This window comes from Pezoporus occidentalis, unplaced genomic scaffold (assembly GCF_034315485.1).
Source record: "Pezoporus occidentalis ecotype Australia unplaced genomic scaffold, CSIRO_AGI_Poc_V1 ctg24, whole genome shotgun sequence".
Classification (NCBI taxonomy): Eukaryota; Metazoa; Chordata; class Aves; order Psittaciformes; family Psittacidae; genus Pezoporus; species Pezoporus occidentalis.
Genome location: NW_026914285.1, coordinates 7,570,078 through 7,594,926, shown reverse-complemented (window position 1 = coordinate 7,594,926; position 24,849 = coordinate 7,570,078). Strand labels below are relative to the sequence as shown.

At 38.3% G+C, this 24,849-nt stretch overlaps 1 protein-coding gene across 3 annotated transcripts; it reads right to left on the bottom strand.

Moving 5' to 3' along the window:
* Window positions 1-1,694: 1,694 nt before the first annotated feature.
* Window positions 1,695-23,916, bottom strand: IFNAR1 (interferon alpha and beta receptor subunit 1). 3 transcript variants are annotated; one of them, XM_062622228.1, is made up of 11 exons: window positions 23,834-23,916; window positions 15,172-15,292; window positions 13,514-13,707; window positions 12,685-12,842; window positions 11,398-11,545; window positions 10,371-10,485; window positions 9,345-9,547; window positions 8,082-8,236; window positions 7,096-7,249; window positions 4,559-4,686; window positions 1,695-3,092 (listed from the first exon to the last, which is right to left on the bottom strand). In XM_062622228.1, the coding sequence occupies exons 1-11, from the start codon at window positions 23,883-23,885 to the stop codon at window positions 2,865-2,867; spliced, it is 1,656 nt and encodes a 551-aa protein (XP_062478212.1). In that variant the 5' UTR covers window positions 23,886-23,916; the 3' UTR covers window positions 1,695-2,864. The 3 variants fall into 3 exon arrangements, with proteins under 3 accessions (XP_062478212.1, XP_062478211.1, XP_062478213.1); XM_062622227.1 differs by having other exon boundaries at window positions 4,559-4,713; window positions 23,834-23,915; XM_062622229.1 differs by lacking the exon at window positions 4,559-4,686 and having other exon boundaries at window positions 2,914-3,092.
* Between the last annotated feature and the right edge of the window lie 933 nt (window positions 23,917-24,849).

Below are 24,849 nucleotides of genomic sequence, written 5' to 3'. Positions count from 1 at the left end.
CTAGTAACAAAATCCATTCCAAAAGCAGAAGTCATGGGAAAGTCACAGCATGTGACCCAATATGCAAAATCATTACCAGATGCTGGTTTCCCTTCAACAGCAATCCCATGACAGGAAAATTCTGCTCCATCACATTGAGCCCAAAAGCTGGTATTACGTGTATACCACAGTACTGACACTGGCAAGTGCTTCTAGTTTCAAAAACATTGGGTTCGACTGACTTGCTTGTGATTTTTACCATCAATACCGTATCTCATCCCACTGAATAATTTCAGTGAAGAGAAGCACACTCAGGGCTTCTTCCATACCAGAGAATAAAGATTAGCTTCTATTGTCAGACATATTTTGAACAAGGAAAAAGAAAACCACTTCAAGGGTCTTACTCTTTAGATAGGCTTTGGAAATTTAAAAGACGACATTTAAACAAAGTTCCTTTATGCACTGTAATAAACTGCTCTTAAAAGGCATCCTGTAAGAAAGGCTGTCATAGTATTTTTGTAGTATTTCTGGATACATCTGAAACAGATCAGAATGAGATTGCCTCAGGTATTTAGAAACTTAAGTTTCCAGTGTAAGTATTAGAATGAGTATTTCCATCTACAGTTCTAGTTCTGGTTCTTCTGGCAACACTGAAAACAATCGATACAACATTTTCTGTAACTCACCTTATAATCAAACTTCAAGCACGTATATATATATTCATTACCACTCATTTGGTTCTACATCTTGAAGAAAAATGTTGGTTGCCTGCAAACTATGAATTCTGTCAAATTCAGGAACACTCATTGTAGAGTCCCTTGCCATCATTTGAAATCTGACAGTGAAATTCCTTAAATAGCTTTCATCTAGAGAGTAAAAACTCCAGGAGGCAAATAACGTCTTGTGTCACAGAAAGCAGCCATCAAAATTACAGCCCACAGCTGGCCACTGAAATATTGGATGAAACATTTTCCCTAGAAGAGCAGGGAAAAAACAAATCCAAACCCACAATTTCAGTACATGTGCTTAGAATAGCTTCACTTTTGCAAATGCCCCAAATGAAAGCATATCCCCAGACTCTACAGAAGTAGATCACAAATATGAAAAGTAGGCTGAAACTGAAGGTGTCCAGGAGAAAAAAAAAACATCCAGTAAGGCCAGGTACAGCATACATCGCTAAGAGGTACAGTTGCATCAACAAGTTGCAAGCTCAGATCATGCTGAAGAGACCACACAAATACAGACAACTTCATACCATCTTTCCTTTAAGTATCCCACAAGAATCCACGGACAGAAGCTATTTACCAAAGACCACAATGACTGGAATGCTCATGTTCAGAATTCTTGTTTTAAGCCCTGATTCAGAAAATGAATTAGCACTTTTTGTCTAAATCATGCAACACTCTCAACATAAGCCCCAGTTAAATTTATATATGATATTCTTCACATTGGGTTTTTTAGGAAGGAAAAATAACTGAAGGCTTATGGGAAACTTCCCAAATATCCACAGTGTAGCTTCAACGTCACTATGTCAAAAATACACAGAACCAAGAAACGGATAATGAAGTAAATGTGCAAAATGTATTACGTTCTTCAATGAACACAGGGACATACAATTTATAAAATTAGATCACATCTTCAAAATTAAAAACCCGACATATATAAATACCAACAGTTTGTTACAATAAACAAATACCAACAGTTTGTTACAATAAACAATAGCCCACATGAAGCTCAAAACTGGTTTACTCTAAATCAATTTCTTCATACAAAACAAGCTACTTTTAAAAATTACTTCAGAAGAAAGTGGTATGAAAACTGAAACATTACTGCAGCAGATCTTACATTTTTTTCCAAAGGAAAGTCTGCTGGTAAAATGAGACTAAGCTGGAAAAGCTCCTCACCTTTCTGTTAAAAGGCATTTTCTAAACTCAGCTTTGGTCCTTCTAATTACAGAAGGAAGTTTCCTCCTTTTAAAAAAAAGGATTCACACTTCTAAATACAGTTCAATTAGATGCATAAAACAGAAAAAAAAAAAAACAAACCAAGGCCTCTTAACATGCTTTTGTCATTTTAGTTTCTGCTTATTTTTCATCCTAAATGCAGTGAAAATCTATTTGACCCAACCTCTATTTACAAAGAACTTTTACCATAAAGGAAAATTTCAGAGTGAAATGAAGTGAACCTCCTTCCTGCTTTTTCCCATAGGGTGAGTATGGAGAGGGGAAAAGAGCACCCTGACACAGTGACACAGATATGTGAACATGCCAGTGGGCACAAGGAATTCTACAAGTAGGCTCAGAGCAGCTACCTCACTGAGGCTACTGTTGAGCTCTTTGCATCTCTTGTTCTGGACCAGCTGAACCAAAAAGCACTGCCCCTGAGGGGGCTGGAAGAGAATGTCAGAAAAGTTCCTAAAATTGTATCAGGCGTCTATTCCCTTCTGCCTGTGTAAACATCGTAAGATTCAATACTGGAATTTAAGGCTTCTGTCACAGTACACACTGGCATTTAAAACAAATCTTTAGGATTTTCAGAAATTCTTCTCATGGAACAGAGTATACTTTTGCTGAGGTTACCAGGTTCAAATATATAAAGTGTGCAGATCTGCTCCTCTTTACGCAGACAGTATTCTTTTTCTCACGTGATGAAGACTCAGTCAAAATGCTGTAAGGTATGAGGAATCAACTGTGCTGTAATGGAACTTCAGTTATCTTGCAGCAGAGAGGGCATGTAACTTTCCACTAACAAAGTGCAGATTTGGAAACCTGAGGACAAGGATCCCAAAGTGACACTGCTCTCCTTAAGCTGCCACTGTCACAGTTAAAAGTTTTTACATGTTTATTATGCTGCCAGTCCCATTATGGCTTTTATTGTCTTAGATGTTATACTGTTTCCTTTTCTAACATTTCTTCTGATACTTTGCTTCCTGAAGTATTGTCATCATTAGAATAATTTCCTGAGTCTCGACTTCTCTGTTTAGAAGATTTGTAATCTTTGAGAACAATTTGATTTACTTCTTCTGTGATGATAGTCTCAATTATAGAACAATTTTCTATTGGTTCTTCTGCAGTTAACAAATAAGGACTGCTAAAAAGCTGTCCTCCAAAACCCTGCAAAAAAAGAAGCAGAAAAAAAAGAGATGAACATTCATGCGTAATACCTAAATAATGATTCTGCTTAACACCGCAGCTGTACAAATCTGGTTTATCATGTTCAGCAGCATCATGAGGTTTTCTACGGAACTAGGTGATCTTAAGGTCCTTTCCAACCCTGACTATTCTATGATCCTATAATACCATTTGTTTCCTTAAGTTCACAAACTCAAAGTTAGGGCGAAGTTTAGTTGCATTCGTAAAATCGAACACTGAAGAATGACTACCATTAATCTTAACTCTTCCACTATGCCTGTAGTTGTCAATCATCTATATAATTGTGGTACTTTATTGACTATAGACTTATGAGGCCACAGAAGACCTAAAGAAAAACCCTAATTTAGACAATTTTCAAAGATCATATGGTAGCATGGGAATGAGGTGTATGCTTGTGAAGTCTACAAATCATCAGTTATAAAGCAAAGTTTGAAACAAAGAAGAGGAAGTAAGCTGCTGCAAGCCTTATAAAGCTCTCAACAGTGCACTCCTGCCTATTCTATGTGCTTTAAATCTATTCTCTGAAGTGGTCATTTATATCGAACCCATCACAAAAGTTTCCAAATATGCACTGCAGTTATTATGTTTACCAGTAATGCATTAATTATGTTACCATTCTACTAAACAAACCAGCTAAAATGCTGCCTTACAAATAACTTAAATTCAGATTTGCCCTTGTAAACTACAAGACTGGTTTTAAATTACCACTTTATTCAGAAAGCTTCATATGCTGCCTATCCTAGGAGCTTCAGTGAGATGATGGCATGATGACCTATGTAGGAAGGTAATACAGTGCTCAACATCAGTGTTTGGAGACTCACAGAGAAAAACACAGTGAAAAGCATTTCAAAATACACCAATACTTACATGTTGCCCTGTTCATTTCAGAACAGGATCCCTACCAAGTACTACCTGTGCCAAGCTCAGCTGGGAATTGGACAACACCTGCCTTTTTAGAGACCAGGTAGGCTGGTAGGTCAGGACACTGTAGAAATATTTGCTGCCTGCTACACTAAAATTTCCTCTAAAGACTGGGCTTGCATTTTCACCTCCTCTGAGCATTAAAGGCTGGCAAAAAAACTACAGCATGCTCTTCCAGGTAACACAACTGGAAAGGATTTCTGGTCTCAGCAGGGCAAAAGCATAGTATCACATTGGGTAGACATGCACACACTCCGGCATGAGTGTATCTCTTTTGCACAGATAGAAATAAAACCTTAGAACTTAAAATATTTGCTAAGCACAGAATTCTAGAAATCAACAGTACCCATTTTTTCCATATCTGCACTCTCTTAAAACTTCTATAATTAATCTTGGCATACCCTAAGACCACAGGATAACAGCTAAACACTTCTGAATAATATTTCGCATGCATTTTTCTAAAAATACATCTGCTTAACGAATAAGAAAAATACATCTCATCTTACCTCTATATTCAAAGGAGGTTGGCATGATGGAAAGAACACGTATCTGATTTTACTGTAGGCTTGATACAGGGCAAAACCAAGAGGCACAGCCACAAGGAAGACAGCAATCAGGGCAATTACAAACGTTGCTAAAATGACCAGAGGCAAAATTTTATCTAAAAAAAAGTTAGTAAAACACGTTCAGCCTAGGTATTCTTGAACTACAACCATTACAGAACACGTTATTTCCAAATCAGCTACAGTACACTTTGCATTTCCACAGTATTATAACCAGCCATGATGATCATTAAACAAATGATGCCATTCCAATATCTGAAAGTTATTAAAAAAACAGCACAAAATACTCATTCTTTATAAGAACACAGGCATTTCCAAACAGGATCATCAAGTTATTCCCAGTTATATTTCACTACTCGACAGCAGGACAAAAAGGCTGCACATAGCTACCATGAAGCACTTGCTGCATGTGTATCTATTGTGCTATTGCGTGCATGCAGGGCCTAACTCCAAGGCACAAGGACTTGGGGGTATTGGTAAATGAAAAATTGGACCTGACCTGGCAATGTGTGCTTGCAGCCCTGAAAAACACCTGTGTCCTGGGCTGAATGAAAACAAGTGATGGGGAGGTGATTCTCACCATCTATTCCACTCTGTGAGACCCCACCTGGAATACTGCATCTCTGTGGACCCCGGCACAGGACAGACACAGACCTGTTAAAGCAGGTCCAAAGGAGGGCCACAGAATTGGTCAGAGGGTTGTAACACCTCTCCTAGCAAGAAAGGCCAAGAGAGTTGGGGTTATTCAGCCTCGAGAAGAGAAAGCTGCAGGAAAGCCTTATTGTGGCCTTTCAACATTTAAAAGGGGATTATAAGAAAGATAGAGAGAGACTTTTTATGAGGGGCTGTAGTGATGGGACAAAGGGCAATGGTTTTAAACTGAAGGAGAGTAGGTTTAGATTGGACATAAGCAAGAAATTCTTTATGAAGAGGGTGGTGAGGTACTGGAACAGGCTGCCCAGAAAAGTTGTGGCTGACCCACCCCTGGAATGTTCAAGGCCGGGCTGGATGGGGCCTCAAGCAGCCTAGTCTAGTGGAAGGTACCCCTGCCCATGGCAGGGGGTTGGAACTGGATGAGCTTTAAGGTCTGTTCCAACCCAAACCAGTCCGTGAGTCTATAGTCCTGCATTCCTGTTTTAACCCAGGAAATACGGAAAACCTTGTAATAAGCTAGACTCAATTCCAGGACTTAAAGGCGAGACGTTATGGTAGAAGGAGTTTACATGACAGAATCCAGCTTTTGATAGCAAAATATCGTAGTCAAAGAAATCTTTTATCTGTATATTCATGAGCTATTCAGTGCTTAAGTTGCAAGAGTTTTGCAAGCTTCCTCCTCCTTTCCACCCTTATGCTTTACAACATATTCTCTGGCACTATCTCTTTAACAAACAAACAAACTGAAGAGAGTTTGAACATACTTAAACCAATACATACCAGGAAACACTTTACAAATAAACAAGCTGAGAAAATCAGGTCTTTTTATCTCTATTTCCAGTTAGTACAAATGATCAAAGAAATAAAGATTTCCTCACTGGGATACAAGAATGTATAAGAAGTACAGGGCTGTCTCTCAGTACTGAGTCTTGGGATGTACTGCTTGACCTTAAACAGCCTCATTATTGTAATATGATATAGATAGATATCTATATAGAAGGATACAGGGAAAACTAGTAGCCGACTAGTAAAATACATAAATTATGTTATGAAGGTAAAAAAGTAACTTCTATTTCTTCTTAGGCTTGATAAAGACAAAGCAGTGAGGACTACAATATAAATGAATCCTAAAAGCTTAAGATATGAGAAAGCAGCATTACTATTATTACATTTTCTCAGCTTTAAGGCAGTTTGGGTATTTAGTAATGTTTCCAGCATTACAGCTGCTAATACAAGATAACTGGCCAAATTAAATTCAACAGATAACTGCCTCTTACATTCTGAGTATAATCCATCTACAAATGTATTCTTGTTTTGCAAAAGGTAAGTTTTCAGTTATAACAAGCCTGATGATTTGTCTCTTCACACTTTAGCACAGGAGTTTTTTTGAATACAATTAATTCACAGCAGAATTAAGACCAAAAAAAAGGACTACTTAAAACAGCATTTAGTGATTCCTTGCATCCTCCTAAAATATCTTGAAAGCACTGGAAATTAAAGCCTGCCTATTAACAAGGCATTATACATTGTAATTCATAATCATTACAGTTATTAACCTGAGATAATTTCTAAACTGAGTTGTATTCTAGAATAACCAAAATGTAATTGTGATCAGGTCAGAACAGCAGCAGTTTAGCTGTAGGAGAGAACACAGATCAGCAAAGTAACAAGACTGACAATTTTGATCTCTGCCCAACTAGGTGCCAACTCTGTGAGGCCATCAATTCATGCTGCAAATGTTTTTTAACTAGTGAGACTTGCAAAAGCCTATAAAGGGGTTAACAATTTTCCTTCCAGAGGTATAACAATTCCCACACTCTTCCTACCTCCAGGTGTTTTGATGCATTCCTCTTTGCTGAAATGACTGCTTTTGTTATAAGCTTCTGAAAATGCCTGTACTTTTACACAGTACAAAGTCGAGGGTCTTAGATCAGAGATTGACCCTATTGTCTGTTTTATCTCTTTCACTTTGATTTCCTCCTGAAAAGGAAAAAAAAAAATGGAAGAATAACACGCAAGAGTCACCCAAATAGATTAGAATTTTGGCCTCTACTGAAGAAGTAATTCTGTAAGGTCAGACACTGCTCTGTGCTTGGCTTAAACAAAAGAAACCACACATCTCTCTCCTAAGCAAACACATTCAGGAAACACTTTTTGGCAAAAATCAACTGCTTTCACCATACTGAAATTTTACAGTTCAAAGTGGTGTGCAAAGCAAAACCTTTTCCTGTTGCAGTTTGTTTTCTTCTTCCATGCATTTACACATACACATTTACCGATTACTGTAAAATATTTTACTGTAAGTAGCATTTAAAGAATATGGAAAGATCCATTAAAACATGAGTTAAAAGCATGAAAGCCTTCATTGTTTTATGATACATATAGTTATGTATCATATAGCTAAACTACAAATACACAAAGAAAAGAATTTGAGAGGCTGGAAGCTACATTTAATTCAGGCAGCGCACACAGTCATATGGTAACAAAGACAGTGCACAAGAACCCTACAACTTCCATACTAAAGTGAGCTATTGAGCAGTTTGTACAAAACTCAGTGCAATTCTGCAAATCATTACACTTTAGCCACATCAATGGAAGAAGATTAAAATCTCAATTACTTTGTGATAAAAGTCATCTTGACCAGATTTTTAAAAGAATCTTTCAGCAAAGCAAAATAAAACAAATCAATTGCATGACTGATAAACCATATACGTGCCTCTTTTGAAAATAAGCTTCTTAAGGAGAGCTCAAACTCTGTATTTAAGTCATAACAAATTTTATCTACTGTTTTAAGTACTGAACTAGTTCATACCTCATTATTTGATGAATTCGTCCAATATAGAACCCGGTAAGACAAGTCATAATGGTCCCTCATGACTTCACTCTCAGATCCTCCTGGAGGAGAAATCTGGATATGGAGCAAAGCATTACTGATGTCCAGCTTTACACCAGGAGGGCCAATTTCATCTTAAGATGTTTTAAAAAAAGAAAAAAATAAAAATAAGACTGAAATAATAATAATAAAAATAATAAATGCATAACATACTGTAAATTAAATGTGTCCATTTTAAAGAACGTGTACTTCAAAGTCTAACTTGACTAATAGCTTTATTCAGAATCTCAAGTCCTGAGAAATATTTCAGTTATTTTCTCTTTCCACGTTCATATATTGCTTCTGCAAGTTTCAGTGACATGAAATACACAGGCCATAGGATCAATTCTGTGCCTGCCAAAGTGAAACAGCTCATCACGATACGGACCCTCTTTTTCATATATACCCTCTTTCACAGTTATAGTTGAAAAGTGAGAAGCATGACAGTTTTGTTTTCTCTTGATGCATTACTTACCTAGGTTCTGTTATGTTACTGAAGAATAATCTAATTACCAAGACTCTGGAGATAAACATTTCTTGACATTTATGACGGACTTGAAGTCAAATCTTTTAGTAAGGTCACATTTTCACAAAAATCAGAAAGTACAACAACGATAAAAATTACTGTAATTTCATTCTGGAAGGTGTGTCTTTGACTTAGAAGTCACTATCTTTTAAGACTGCTTTTCCATGAAGCTCTTCAGGGTTGTATGTGAATGTAATACTGCATCAGCACAAAATTCAGGGTGCACTGTGCAGTGGTAGAGAGAAGGAGATGAGAGATGATGCACAAGAAAATAAAGGCAGTAGATTCTGAAACTATTCGACTTTGGCATCACTTTTCTGAGATAAAGATGTGCTCCCTGTGAATGGAAAAAGTCAGACTAGGGATATTTCTAGTACAAACACACACAGTGATTAATGTAGTACACAGTGAGATTATAAAATGCCACATAAAGGCAGTTTTATGGTTCAGTTTTGTAAAGGAAATGATATTCTAAATACAGTGAAATACTGGCTGTGCTGAATTGAGAAGACAATGGAAAAAACTCCTGTTTAACTAGATGAGGTCAGGATTCACAACAGTTTCTGTAGAGGAACTGTGTATTCAGTTTCACTAATCTAGCAAGTTTCTTTTTGCAAATAACAGCATTAAGTACAAGTTTGTGGAGAAATGTAAATTTAAGAAAGCACGTTGCTTACTTGTTATCAGAGGATCTACTTTTACTTCATTAGACAAACATGATCTATTATATTCATTTATGGCCTGCACACGGAGGTAATAAGATCCATAAGTAGTAGTGATGATAGACGAAAAGTTGCACTGTTTATCAGTGATGTTTTCACACCCGTGTACATTGAGCCACTTCACTGAGTAATCATCATGAAGTTTCTTCAGATACCCACTGCAAGAGATATTTTAATAGTTTTTGACATGAGGCCTTTGAACTCAGGGTAAAAAGGGGGGGGGGGAGGAAGAGCATGCTGACTTGTGTTAGTTACTTAGGGGGTTTTTAATTTTGGAAGAATGGGCCTCTTAGAAATTTCTTATATTTGGAATATCATTTTTTCATTTATAACTGAAACAATGAAGTTAACTGGATCAGGAAACATGAATTAGTGCTTTACCAAGCCTCAATAGAAGGATTATGTATCAGTTTTATAAATTTTTAAAATCCAAGTAAGTTTTCATATAGTTCCATTAAATTGAATATTTTTCTGTCATGACAAAGGAATTCTGAAAGAATGATAGAGGTTTCTCTCCGCTTCATTTAGATGCTGACCACAATATTTGTGCAACAACTGGATACTAAGATACAGTTTTATGTACGTGATGGGGTTTTTTCCATGCTGGGATTTGACCAGAAGTAATCAAACATGTTGACAATTGAAACCTTGAATACCTTCATTTTTACCCACTTCTACTCATCTAATTTCTAATGAAGCAATGCAAACATCTTTTACAACTTAATATGTATTTAGTAGTCCATTCCATCTGGTATTTACACTCTTAAAGAAGCCTAGTACCCTGAAATTCTAGAATATGATGTTACATGCAATCCTTTCAAAAGCCACACTGTCCAGATGAGGTACCCCAATGTAACAATGAAGAGCTACTTTTTGTAAGTATTTCACTTTAACTTCTAGTAACTATTTGCAAAATACAATGGATGGCATTTAGAACGACAAAGCCTCTTTAAACAGAGATATGGAAAATCTTTAACTCACATGAGATACTGTACATTGTAGCTCACATGTTGTTTATACTGATTAGTCCAATGCAGATGAAATTCCATATTCAAAGCAAGAATTCTCAGATTTGTTGCACAGAGTAGGTCATTCACTGCTCAAAATAAAAAGGAAATATACAATTACTGGAAAGTTTTATATTATGTATAACAATTTCTCACTGAATGGGTATTTCTCATGTAAATGGTCCAATACTTAAAAAAAGTCTGTTTTCATTCATTATAAAGATGGCAAACCAAAGTCAGTGATATAATATACAGCATATTAAGCCCTTAGTAAAAAGAAAAATTACTTAATTCAGAAAAATTAAGAAACTTGAGATTAGTAGAAACAACCTGGTTCAGCAATAACTTGATGAGAAAAACATGTAAAATACACATGTATAAACATGAAGTAATTTTGATGTACCATCCATTCAATCTAATGTTTGACTTTTGACATTCCGACAGTAATTCTTTTCCTGAAACAAACATTTAGAAATACTTAAACTCCCAGCTGAAGCACACACAAAAGAATTTAGAGCTGCAAAACAAGCAACTGGTAGCAAACTGCCACTAAGCCATTCTTCAAAATCGGTAATAATAAATTCACCAAGGCCTACATAAAAAACAATATTACTTTAAGGTTAGCACAACTTCATATGCATTCACTTACTGCCAAGTATACAAAAAGCTTTTGTTTTGCCTACATACACATCCCTTTCCTCCTGATTCAGTCACAAATTCAAATATTCAATTTTCCAAAATACAGCAAGTAGCTTTTGCAGTACAAATTAATGGATAGAATTTGCCTCAGAGCAAAATCTTTTTTGTACTACTAAGGCTAATATTGATAGGTGACATATTTTATACTGATTTAAAATAGAAAATTTACATCACTGTCAAGACTGCTGTTATACCAAAATGAATAAGAATGTAGTACTTCTGACTATTTCTATTGCTTTAGAACAATTTACTTTGCAACAATTTAAGTAATCATTTTAAGATAAGATGATTTTACTCTGTACCTTTACGGGTTGTTTTTATACAATGAATAGGACTGAATAAACCTTCCTGCAGTTCCAAAGGAAGAGTTGCTTGAACTTTCAAACAATAGGTAGTGTCTGGTGCAAGATCATCAATTGTGTCAGTAGGAAAAATACTTTGACTTCTGAACTGTAAGAAACAATTGCAAACAGCGTTTGAAGAGAACTGTTCTTCCTTATGAGCAGTACTTTTTTTATCCCTTCTCCAGGTTTCAGCCCATTTATATATTATGCCTTGAAAGCGCTAAAATAGGGAATTGAGGACAATATGCAAGCTGAATAAATGCTAAAGGGAAGTCCCAACTTAGCCACGTGACTGAAAGGAAGGAATACATCATGCTCCTTTAAACACATGAAAGTGTGGAGGGATTGTGGCACCGCTCTACATAACGCATTACTCACCACACAGATTCAGGCATACAGTCAGAAGAGAAATAGTACACTTCCGTCCTTCAATTAATTGAGCAAAAACTTCCCCTTCCCTCTCTCGCTACCTCTCTGCTTTCAGTTTACCTGACTTTCCAGTGACTAACCTTTGCACACAGCTTGTACTTAAATTAAAGCTTCCTCCCCACACACTTTGATGTGTAATTATAACTATGTCTTCAAAAGGAACATAGATACTCTTTAGTTCCTGCCCTAATCTAGCTGGCACCCATTCCCCTAAAAGAATAAGGGAAAAGAAAGACTGCTTCTACTTTGGTCTTTACAGAATAACTGGAGTTGCTGTATGAGATGCATATTATGGCTTGGAAACTAGTTCACAAATTCAAGACCTCAAAAGAATCCCTCAAAAACCCCAACCTACAGTGTAGAAACAGAGACCTTAGTTAATGACACAGAACATTATACTGACAGCTTTAGTCAAGCTCTATGGTCTCGGTAAGATCAAGTTAGCCTCTTGCTTCTCCCCTATATCTTTGCCTTACTGTAAATGCTTCTTCCCACTGCCTTGAACTCTTTCCCTCCCTGTTCCTGCTGGCTGAGGGTGGCTCCTGATCCAACACATCTGAGATAGTTTCAGCTTCTTCCTCATGCATTGGAAATCGGGTTCATAGAAATAGAGACTCTTCCTACAAAATATCTAAGGCAATCCTCCAGTAAAAACAAAACCAAAAAAGCAAACACCCTCTCCCAATTTTTAGGCTGCATAGCAGTTATACACAGTTACCTAATTAAACCACTCTATTTTAGAGCATGAAACAATTAAAGTGCATCTCTGACAGTTATGTTAAGGTTAAAAAGTAATAATAAAATAAGTGATCATACCTCTGAATTTGATGAACTTTCCCAGAGAACGACTTTATATTTAAAATCTAGAGGGGTTATCCACATTTTTCGGGCCTGATTTTCTTCTGGAGGAGAAACCTTTATTTTTATAACTCCATTTATGGACTGCAACACTATTCCTGGGGGTCCAATCTGAGCTGCAAATATTAAAAGAAAAAAGTCAAGCATGATTACTTAAAAAAAAAAAAGTAATTTACATTCATAAACCCATACTAATTGCCTATAGTATCTTATTTTTAACTATTCTAAGACAACAACAAGACCGCAGTAACTGCCTATAGGATCTTAGTTTTCATGAATCTCAGTCAGTACCTAATAGAAATCTATTTTAACAACCATGCACTGCTACCTGGTTCTAAAAGCAATGTTACTTATTAAATGGTTTTTAGAATCTGCAGTGAAAATCAGCATAAGTTTTCCTCAAACATGCAAGGCAAGAAACCTAGCTCAAAGAAATCAATCCAATGTTGAGGGAAGGCTTCAGCAGCATACTATACTGTGACTACTGAAAAGTCACAAGGTTAGAAGAAAACTTCCAGAAAAGCCCAATGTCAAAAAGGATTTTCTGAATTCTAGAAAAATACAGACTGACAGAAAATTGTCAGGAAAAAACATCACTTACAATATTTTCCCCTTCCTGGAAAGAGAGAATCATAACACTCCATGACCTGCAAACACCTTAAATTATGTTAAGATTGAGAAAACCACCAGCTCCTGTTGTAATGAGCAATGGAAAAACCATACAAATTTTTTTCCACATTAATGTCCTGAAGAACATTTAATGTTACAGTATATACGGAGCTCATACCTATAAAATATGGAATCATTTCAAAAGTGCTAGACCATGGAGACACTTCTTCCCTTCTTTCAGCCCTTATACGCACATGATAAGTATCATAGTATTCAGTTATTGCTGAGGAAAAGTCACATTCTGTGCAAGTAACATTTTGACACCCAGGCAACCCCTTCCACTCTGTTCCATTTGTCTCAGTATTTTCAAACCTGTAAGAAAGAAAACACACCCCAAAATGAAACTAAGACGCAATTTAAGTCTTGAGATTCTTTTTCCTATTCTTCTTAATGCTAGTAAATGTCACACCGTTTAAAGCTGTTTTATCACCAACACCAATGCAATCAATCTTATCTACTTAGTTACCCTGGAATTCATATTGCAATTTTAATTCTTTAATTGAATCTACTAATGTATTAAGTTAACCTTATTGCCAAAAGTTAACTATCACTCTGAAAAGTCTGACACCAGCTTGCTTTATTTACCACATAAACACATGGTATCAGAAAACAACATCAAAGAATGGTCGAAATCCAGAATTATATCCTTAGTACACAATCCCAGGCTGCCAAGGATTTTATAATTTGTCAGAAGAAATTTAAAAGTCTTGATGGCAAGATGTGCTTAAAAGAGCATAAAAGCAGCAAAAATAAATCCAAATTCTGACATCAGCAAAGAATGTAGATTCGGAGGAAAAAAAAGAAAGGAGAAAAAGGGAGTTCAGCACTAAGTGTTGGAATAAGTAGATTTATAGAAGCTATTTTTCTTGTGGGTTAACAAACATACACACCTTATTTAAGAAAGAGACATTTCATACAGAGATTAAATACGGCCTGACCAGAAAAGAGGCACAGACTTGAAATAGTAATTGTTTATCCTCAATGCCTATTTTATCTTTTAGACCAGTATTATATTTTTAAAACAAAACTGTTTTCAAAGCAGCTCTTTCATCTACACATTGAAGATGAGGAAGTGTTTGGTGTTGGCTTTTTCTTTTTAAATAAACCTAAAATTATACACTAGGCAATCCTAAAATAAAGAACTTTCTGTGTTTTGTTAGTTTCTTGTCAGAAAAATACAAATATTAAAAAAATACCAAATGTGTAAAACCAAGGAAACATTTAAGAACAAATATGGTTTCACATCTGGTGATTAAAATTTGCAGACAAGAAATCTAGATTCATAAACAGTGACAAATTACCCAAAAACTACACTGAAAATTCTCTCAAAATCTGTGTGTGTGGCCACAATGTACCTTAATTTAAAAGCAAAACAAACACACACAATGTCATGCCCCCCACCCCCAAGAAAACCAAAAAACTAAACCCAATCCAAATCACCAGAGAATAAATAAATCTAAATACTGCATTTCTTAGTGCACAGGTTAATCTTCTCAAAGAACCACTTGATTGTTAAGCATTACTACTAGGGGTGTCCTGCATTTATAACACGTCACAATTGGTGAACAGTCTAACTTTAAATATGAATTAGAGAAATGAAGGACAATACTTGGATTCCACTTCAAGACTTGGTCTTCCCAGCCTCTACTTTCTGGATTTCAAACCATCTCCAGGAGTTTTATGTGACAGTATTGAGAAGTATAGTAATTAATTAATATGCTGTTCTACACAAATATGTGTCAGACATTGCTGGCTTAGAATAAAATTACTATTTACCACCTGTATTCTGCTGAAAATGTCACATTGGTATCATTCCCAGTGTAGTTCCAACTTAGAGTGAAATTTGTATTTACAACATAGACCTGAACATCCTCCGGACTCCTCAGATTAGTTTGGCCTACAAGAAAGTAACATAAAGGTATATAAAGATTGTGATAAATACTTTGTACACAACTCCCAAGAATAACTTCTGTTAAAAAAGTAGTTTTACAGTGAGATAACAAAAAACGTAAGAGTTAAGAAAACACCACACTACTCAAATGACACTTCAATATATAGCTCAGGAGGTATATACTCAAGTGCCATATATATGTATTATCAGAGGTGCATCAGGTAGCTCCTCTCCTTGTTTGACTACACAGCTCCTTCCTCTGTGCTTAAAATCTTTCTCCCCACACTCCTTTAAAAAAGGTCTGTACAGTTGTAACATTCAAGGCCTGTGTTCTCTTGATTACAAGCAGTCTGAAATGCCTTTAAGCACATATTTTATTAGTTGGATCCAACATCTGGATCTCAGCTGCACACTGCTCGGGATTGACCTAACACTGTCATTTCACAGTTGCAAAACAGACTGAACACAGCAGACTTGTTTTATGTCACGTGTTACTCCCATAAATTAAATGTATTGAGCATAAACCCCCTCATGCAATACTTCATCGCATGGCAGATCTTGTATCTTGTTCAGAGTAATCCTGGGTTTTCTTTTACACAAATTGCAGTGCTTATGGACTTACGGAGGGCAAGTGCTAAGTCTCAAGACACGTATAAGAATGTCCATAACATCAAGGGAAGAACCAGCCCATGACAAGAGAAAGCTTAACCGGCAGCTTGCCAACAGGAGGGAACCATGCATGCTAGAATCATCTGCTGGAGAGCTTGCTCTCTCCTCTATTTTCCACCATTCAAAAATACTTTAAAACCCCCAAATGCCTCGTAATTGCCTTATATTCCACTTCCTAAAGAAGACTCTTTTACCATTAACTTCGAGATATGCAGAATCCTAGGTGTCCCGTTCGAGATACAATTCAAGTATCAGAGGCCAATGAGGCTAACAATGCTGTGGCAGAAGGAATTACTCTGATACTTACAGAAACTGAAGCTTATCCAGCTATTTCTAAGGTACTTTATTTTGAATTACTTCACAGCAGTATCTGGCACTGCTTCAAAGCGGTGAGGCAAGAAAGTTCTAATCAGGGCTGAAAGTCTGGACTGGAAGTTTTCTTTACGAGAAACTAAACCAGGCTGTGGTTTACAGAGCAAAGGTAAACAGTGTGAAGGCACAGGGAATATGTGTGAACTGAAGAAACCTCAGGCAGAAGCCACTAAAATTATACCAAAACCACCAACCAACAATATCCAGATTTACAGATCTTAAGCTTCATCTAAATCCTTCTGCCTGCTACCCTATACCAGGTACTGCTGACAACCCAGGCTATGTACAATCTAGCCAGCAAATACCTCTGTCTTCTAAGAATGCACTTTAATCTTCGAACACATCAGGGGAAAAAATAATAAATTCAACAAAATAATTTTTAAAAGATCAAATCACCGTGGACATCTCTGGCTTGACTCTCTATTTTTAACCAGTTATGTGTCACATTATTAATCACCTCCCAATGGCTACAACTTCTAAAAACATACGTTAGTGACCATGTTTCTGAAACTGCTTTTTGATTATATTAGGAAGAAATCAGAATAAATACATCCTATTTCTCCTGGGCAACCAAAGTCTGTTTGCACATCTAATGGGTTATCTTGAATTTGATTTTCACACTGGCCCTTCCTTGCAAAAACTGTTTCATATTTTACATGATGACCAAGTTCTCTTTATGAAAAGGAAAGGTATATGGAAAAGTGATCTATAAACTGAAGTCTCCAAGACCTTTTTGAAGTCTTGGAGTTGAAGTGGTATGCACAGACTTTTGTAAATGACTCCTGAAAGCACAAAACTTGAAAGAAAACTAATTCAATAAAACCCTGTGGATCCCACTACAGGAGTTTCTTCCACAATGCATTAATTTGTTACTCCTCTAAGCTGAAAGCCCAGAGAGCGCCAAACTACATTTGATCATCAGAAAATAAGTAAGCAAGCAACTATTTTTTTCAGATATTTATCTAACAGATGGCTACAGTTCAGCCAAAAAGCTTATGATAACATAAGCAGCTAGTTCAGATTTTTCCAAAAAACCAGCAGTTTTGAATATTTATAGCTCTTCACAGAGGAAATGCTCACTTCATGGGAAAACATTATTTTCACTTTATTTGAGAATGTTTGCATTAAGAATCAAAAAGTCTGGAAGAAAAAGGTTCCACTGGCTTTTAATAATAATAATTATAATAATAATCATAATTTAAAGCACCCCCCACACACACAATTCTGCTATTACCATAGAACGTATAAGCCTGTCAGAGCCACCAGATTTGTCTGAAAAATATCACCACCTACAGGAATTGAGAGATTGAACGTTATAATCTTGCTTAGCAAAACTAATTGCTTCATGAGCCAGTGGAAGATTATTTAAGTGTCGTGATACAGCATAACACCTTCAATTTCAGTTGTAAAGAAACATCAACAGATTGACATCATTGACATCTAAAGGGCAGGGTAGTGCTTCTCCCTGTAACTATGTGTATTCATGTATTTGCAGAGACTTAAAAAATATAATTTATACACTCAATCTGTTTATTTATCTTACTAAACAGTATGATGAAAAACCTGTTTCAAACCATCTTTTTGGAATGTGATTCAACCTCTGACATTTGAATAGCCTCCTAGAGCAGACCAAAAGTAAGATCTGGTTTCCTGAATTCTCTAGTAGCACACATACCAGGTTTAAAAACGTGCCACAGCAGTACTAAACTTCTAGAAGTCTTTACAACAAGAGATTCCCAATGTACATTCTTTACCTTGAACAACATAAAACCTCAGAGTAAACCATAAAAACATAGGGTTAGATAACACATAGTATTAGCTGAGAACAACAATGCACCTACAGAGCTCCAACATAGAAAAAAAAAATGCTACTGTATCTTAAGACTATTATTTTTGTCTTTCTTGTTAGGAAATAAAATATTCACTGCACTCCCAAAGGAGCTCTTCCACGTTTCCAAATCCTTATCTTATACACAGCATAAAGCTTTACAATAAATATTTTTCATTTGAGGTCAAATAGGAAAAAGGAAGCCTGGAAGCAGAAACAAAACGGTTTCAAGACTCATGCTCTAACAAGGTATACTTTCTTGCCAAGCTACACAAAGCATGCTTATGTAAGACATCCAACTAATGTTTAAGTAAGGCCAGCTTTTGTTAAAGCTGGTAAATACCACGGGAAATAATCATATCCTCTCCCTGGATACAAACAGTATTGTAAAAAAATGGGTCTGGATTCTAACTTTTGGAAGAAGATACAGCATTCCAGCCCTGCAGTAGGAGTACACACGGAGAACTAAAGGGATTTATTCCAGAACAGCTTTGGTCACAGGCCCAAAAGACGACTGTTGCAAGCCTTGGGTCTGACTGCCTTTTTCTTGGAGAACTTCCTCATGCAATTCTGAACAAAGCTGGGCTCCAACTTGACATTTACCCTTTTTTAATCCTCCTTACAAACTGCTGAAACAAGGTATTAAGAGCTGTTTTCAATGGCACACAACTACCTTTACTTTAATAAACAGAAACATACTATTCAGAGATATCACCTGTAAAATTAACTTAAAATCCACTACAGGGTTAAAAGTAACTGGTACCAATTACAATTCAGGAAATTCTCAAAACGTTCAACAACAATGTACAAGTGTGAGAGCACTTACAGTCAGTGCACAGCAACGGTCAAAAAGGAAGAAAGTTAAAAACTCATACAGAATTATGGGAGTAAAATATAAAGCTTAACGTCATTATATAAATTCATTTTAGACTTATTTCCCAACACTGCATGCAGCTCTAGATTGCCCACTCTTGTCATAGAACAGAACAAGAGTGAGAAGGGTGACAAGGACAACCCAAGATATGGAACAACTTCGGTCCTGGGAGGAGTAAGAACGTGATTCTTCAGCCTGAAAATGAGATGGAAGGGCAGCTGTGATAGATTTACAGACGCCTAGTGAGTGGCATGAAGAATGCAAGCAGCCAAAGATTGTTTGCTGTTGTCTTAGCACTAAGCTGGAAGCATCAAATCAAGCACGACTCTGCTCTAAGCAAACAAACTGAACTGTTGCCTTACTGGATGCTTAGTCAACCTGTGGAATTCCTTCCCTCAGGACCCTCTGAATGCTCAACCCTTACCAGGCTTATGAACTCAAGAGTGAAATACAAAGTCTCAACACTACAGACTGCCATAACACTATGTTGTGAAGTGTCACTATATACTTGATTTTTCATTCGTACCTAACCACTGCTGTAGATGAGCACTGGACTGGACACACACACACACACACACACACACACACAGCACTCTTTGTAGACCTATCTCAAGCTTGATGAGATACTTTCCTCCTTGCCCTGGTAAGGAAACCAGATGATTGCTTCAGAAGGGGCTCCCAGTCCTGACTGACAATCAAACTATCTTTACCACAAAATCAAATATCTTATTCAAATACCTATTTATTGAGGTTTCCAGGTCACAATTATGCTCTTTCATCTGTTCATCTCCTGTTGCAGATAGAAAGAGGGATCTAGTCAGAGAGACAGCTGTAATTTTTATACTCTGAGGAATGTCTTTGGTTGAAATTTGTTAAAAGTTAAATGATAATCAATTCCATTTGATTTACATTAGCTATTATGAAGAAGCTCTTCACTAAGAGGGTGGTGAGGCACTGGCACACACTGCCCCGAGGAGCCGTGGATATCCCATCCCCGGCCAGGTCGAACAGCGCTTTGAGCAACCTGGTCTAGTGGAAGGTGTCCCTGCCCATGGCAGCGGGTTGGAATTAGATGAGCTTTAAGATCCCTTCCAACCCAAACCATTCTGTGATTCTATAAATTTTAACACTTCATAATCACCCATTCATATATTTGAAGCACAGAAACTAAGCTGTAAGAAACCTTGTAAGGTCACCTGTACTTCACACTGAAGAAAGCAGGTGGCCAATTCTACATACACAACAGATGTTTGCATAAAGATGCCCTATGGTTTCCACCACCAAATAATCTATTTTTCACAGGTGTCTGACCTGAAATATTTTGCTATCCTTACCACTAGAGATTAGAGAAATCTTTCTGTAAATCAAAAGCAAATAACTCCCAAATCAGATTTCCTAATAGATTCTACTGGAGGTCTGAATCTTTGCAGAACAGATCCAAGTTTCCTTACAGCAAGGACACTTGCTTAGCTGCTGTTCATAGTCCACAAGTTTACATACTGCAAAGCCCAGAGTCAAGCCTACATCTCCCCTAAGCACATAGCCCATGTAACTTTGTCAATGGATATTAAAGCATATTATTCGTTAAGTCAGTCATACTTGAAAACTATGTTAACCATGACTAACAATAAAAACTGAATGGCAGCAACAGTTCTTTTTAGTTTTCAAGACAAATTTTCTAGTTTTCTGAATAACTTTTGTTTTCTTTTGCATTCTCTCCAAATGGTTGAACTTGCTTTAAAAAGCATGCTTCAGAAAATTACAATACTCCAGCTGAGATTAATAAACAGAAACGTAGCTTATAAAACACATGACACAACATCTTCATTCTAATTAGCACTGCTGTGCCCCAATATTTTGAGGGTTTATACAGCATTGCACTTAAACTCCTACACATAAATTACAAGGCATTGTAACATTGCATCTTCCCCTCTCCCTTGAACTGATAGACCATCCTTTGTCATACTCTCTAAAAGGCCCCAACATGTCCTTTTCCAGTACTAGCGTACTTTTTCCTAGAGTATTTCTCCAGTTTGTTGGGATACTTCTCAATCCTACGCCTGCTTTTCAAAGCCATTGTGAGCTCCTCCCATTTAGTTATACCTGGATTTAATAAGCTTGCACTGTTCTCTCATGCATATTACTAGCAGAACCCAATTGATACATCCGTCCCTCTTGACAGTGAGCTGTTAAAAAAATTTGATGAGCTGGGAAAAAAATCATACATAAACTATCTTTTCCAATATGCTTAAGATATTAATACACAACATAGATTCAAAAGCAATACTAAACCAAAATACATGCAACTGGAGCTCCTCTATCTGAACAGCCTTTTACTTTAGTATAGCAGAAACTCATTTAGTATGATATTTGTTCTCAGTACTACAGACATGCATAGACAATACACCCAACCATCCTTTTACATAATACTCCTTAGTTTCAGTGTTTTGTGCGTTCTTCTCTAATTAGTTTTCTTATATCCCAGTGAACAACAATCCAGGAATGAAGGAGTAAACTCAGTAAAGCTTAATTACTGGAAAAATTTTGTTATTTAGCTAGAAACCAGATATGCAAAGTAATACCAAAAAATCGTGACATCTTCCTGGCTTATTTTATCAATTTTTAAAAGCCAGAAATTTAAACTGAATTAATGTTTCTTCACTTAAAGCATAACGACACTTTGGTGTCCAGGACAACACTAAGAGATAAGACTTTATGGAAAGAAGAGGTTAAAGAAAATCTTTTAGCATGATTGCCTATCTTCCTTCCCCCTGGCAAATTTTAATGAACTCAAATAAATACAGAACTGTTCTAATAAAGATCACAATTTATAGCATTTTAAGTAATATTTTGAATAAATGATGGTTAAAAATAATAACATTATAGAATAGCAAAAAAACATTCAGCATCACAAGAACCAGACAGAAGCATCACTTTCAAAACACTTTCAAACATTCAGCATCACTTAGCCAGACAAAAGTATACTCCTTCAGGAGAAAGCAAAGGGGAAATCCCATCGACTACATAATGGCTCAATGATTATCACATAAAGTTTCCATTGGTTCTGCCTCATACTTAAAGTCAACCTTTCCGCATAGGAAGAAAAGGAAGCCTGTTACATGTGACATTAAAAGAGAAGAAGGAAAAAAAAATAAATCAGAATGCCACAGCCAAACACACACCAGAACAACTAAACTGCTGTTGGTTCTGTGAGCAGACAGGGGCTCTAAAGAACGAGGCAGAACTCTTACTGCAAGAACTTTTCTACAGGTGCAGCAAAGAACTGCTGATTTTCACAAGGTAGAAGGCAAGAGGTCACTATAGCAGAGCAGTTACTTCCAATTTTAAACTTAGTATGTGGCATGCTAGTCATCTGATATAACGTGTGGGTTGATCAAAGTACCTGCATGTATCACATGCTTCCAGTCTGGGGATGAAATTTGGGGCTGATACACAAACAATTCACCTACAAACCAAATGGCTGAAAGAAAACAAAGAGAGAAAAGAGGTCCCATTGCTGCTTTTCTGTATGCGATCATGAATGCAAAGTGCAGACCACTGAAAATAGCCTCTCTCTAGTCTTCTTTTGGGTGCACTGAATTAGAATAATACACTCTCCTACAGAAATCAAGAGTTTAGGTGGCATCAGAAGCAGCATGCACACATTAGCCCACAGCTATGATATTTCCATTACTCAAACTAGCTTAGCACATATACTCTCTCTTGCATGTCACAATATCCTCTAAGTATGCAGGAAGATAATTTACTTAAGCCCAGCTCATCCAGGCTACACAACACTTCCCCCTTGAGAAAGGTTTTGTTCAATAGTTCTTTCTTCCTGCCTAAGGAAGAAGAGGCACATATTACCATCTTGCGAGGAAAAAAATCCTTGCCCTGAAATTTTACTACTCTAATTTCCTCATTTATACTTCAGGCTCCGTCAGGTTAGACTGAGATGCCTTTCAACCACGGAATCATCAGGGTTGGAAGGGACCTGTGGAAATCATCCAGTTCAACCCTCCTGCCAAGGCAGGGCCACCTACAGCAGGTTACATAAGAATGCATCCAGGCGTGTTATGAGTGTCTCCAGAGAGAGACTCCACAGCCCCCCTGGGCAGCCTGCTCCTGTGCTCTGCCACCCTCAATGGAAAGAAGCTCTTCCTCGTGCTGAGATAAAACTTCTTGCGTTTTAGTCTATGATCAGTGCTCCTCACCCTGTCGCTGGGCACCACTGGAAAGAGTCTGGCACCATCCTCCTAGCACCCACCTTTTTGATATTTATATGCATTAATGTGATCCCCTCTCAGTCTTCTCAAGACCAAACAGGCACAGCTCCCACAATCTCTCCTCATAACAGATGCTCTAGATCCCCGACCATCCCTGCGGACCCCCACTGGACCCAAAGCAAAAGCAAATCAATAAAACTCAAAACCTGTTTGTCCCCCACTCAAGCTACGGCCGCTACGGCTCACAGACAGCAAGTTAAGCCTGAAGAGACGGAGCCAGATGAAGGCAGACGAGACGTAGACAGCTACTGAACTCTGGAATTGAACCCCAGGCCCTCGACACAAGCCTAGCCCCACTTACCGAGGCAGACAGGCACGCTACCCAGACCCCAAAGCCTGCAAGCCTTTGCACCCCCCGCAACGGGCTCCGGGACCACGTTCCCTCTCCCAGCGCAGCAGAACCGCCCGCAGCGGCACGTCTTCGCGAATGGGTGCCGGTGACACCCCACCCTCTGAGAACGGGTAGGACAACAACCCCAGATGCCATCCGGGTGCCATGCCCGCTCACCGGGACCCACCTGCCCAGCACAGAGGCAGCGCGACCACGAACCAGTACAGAAACGCCGCCATGACCCACACCCATCCACTCCTCAGCGCTAACGGCGCCCGCACCCGTTACCGGAAGCCTGGCGCGGCTGCGCATGCGCGGGAAGGGGTGGAGGCCGGGCAGCCCCGGCAGCAGCAGGTTCGGTGGGGTGAGGAGCGGCTGATGTGGGGGCATTGGTGCTCCTTCAGGCTTTTACTGTCCGGTGGAGGCAATGGGACACGCTTGAGGAGAGGAAGGGAGGCTGGGTGCTCCGCGGAGAGCTGCGGCAGTTGCGCATGTTCCCAGGTTCTGCCGCCTACCCGTGAATCACAGAATCACCTTGGTTGGAAAAGAACTTTAAGATGAAGTCCAACCGTTACCCCAGCACTGCCAAGTCCGTCACTAAACCATGCCAGTGAGGGCCTCATCTGCACGGTTTGTGAACACTTCCAGGGACGGTGATTCCACCACTTCCCTGGACAGCCTGTGCCAATGCCTGAGCACCCTCTCTGTGAAGAATTTTTTCCTAATATCCAGTCTAAACCTACCCTGATGCAGCTTGGGGCCATTACCTTTTTTTTGCCTTACTAGTTGTTGCTTGGGAGAACAGACCAACACCCACCTCACTACAACCTCCTCTCAGGTAGCTGTAGGGAGCGATAAGGTCCCCTCTGAGCCTTCTCTTCTCCAGACTAAGCCCCCGCAAGTTCCCACAGCTGCTCCTCATCACACTTGTGCTCTAGAACCTTCACTAGCTCTCTGGACCCGCTCCAGCACTTCACTGCTATGAGGCTGGTGCAGCTCGCCCAGCATGGGGACCTGTCCCTCGCGGCCGGTTGAAGCAGGAGCAGCAGCGGAGAGGCCGATCACTGGTCTGTGGGCAGCGCGGGCAGTGCCGAGCTGCCCCGTGCCTCCCGGCGGGTGGAGAAGAGCGTTCCTCGGAGGGCTGCTTTATCTGCTTCAGAGCACAACTCCGCTTTCTTACCTGCGCCCAGCAGCCTCCGCGCT

Coding starts and splice junctions, on each gene's coding strand:
- IFNAR1 (XM_062622227.1), bottom strand. CDS start 23,885: ATGGCGGCGTTTCTGTACTGGTTCGTGGTCGCGCTGCCTCTGTGCTGG. Junction 12,843..13,513: donor AATGATTCCATATTTTATAG/GTATGAGCTCCG, acceptor TAATATTTGCAG/CTCAGATTGGACCCCCAGGA. Junction 4,714..7,095: donor ATGCATCAAAACACCTGGAG/GTAGGAAGAGTG, acceptor ACTTTTTTTTAG/ATAAAATTTTGCCTCTGGTC.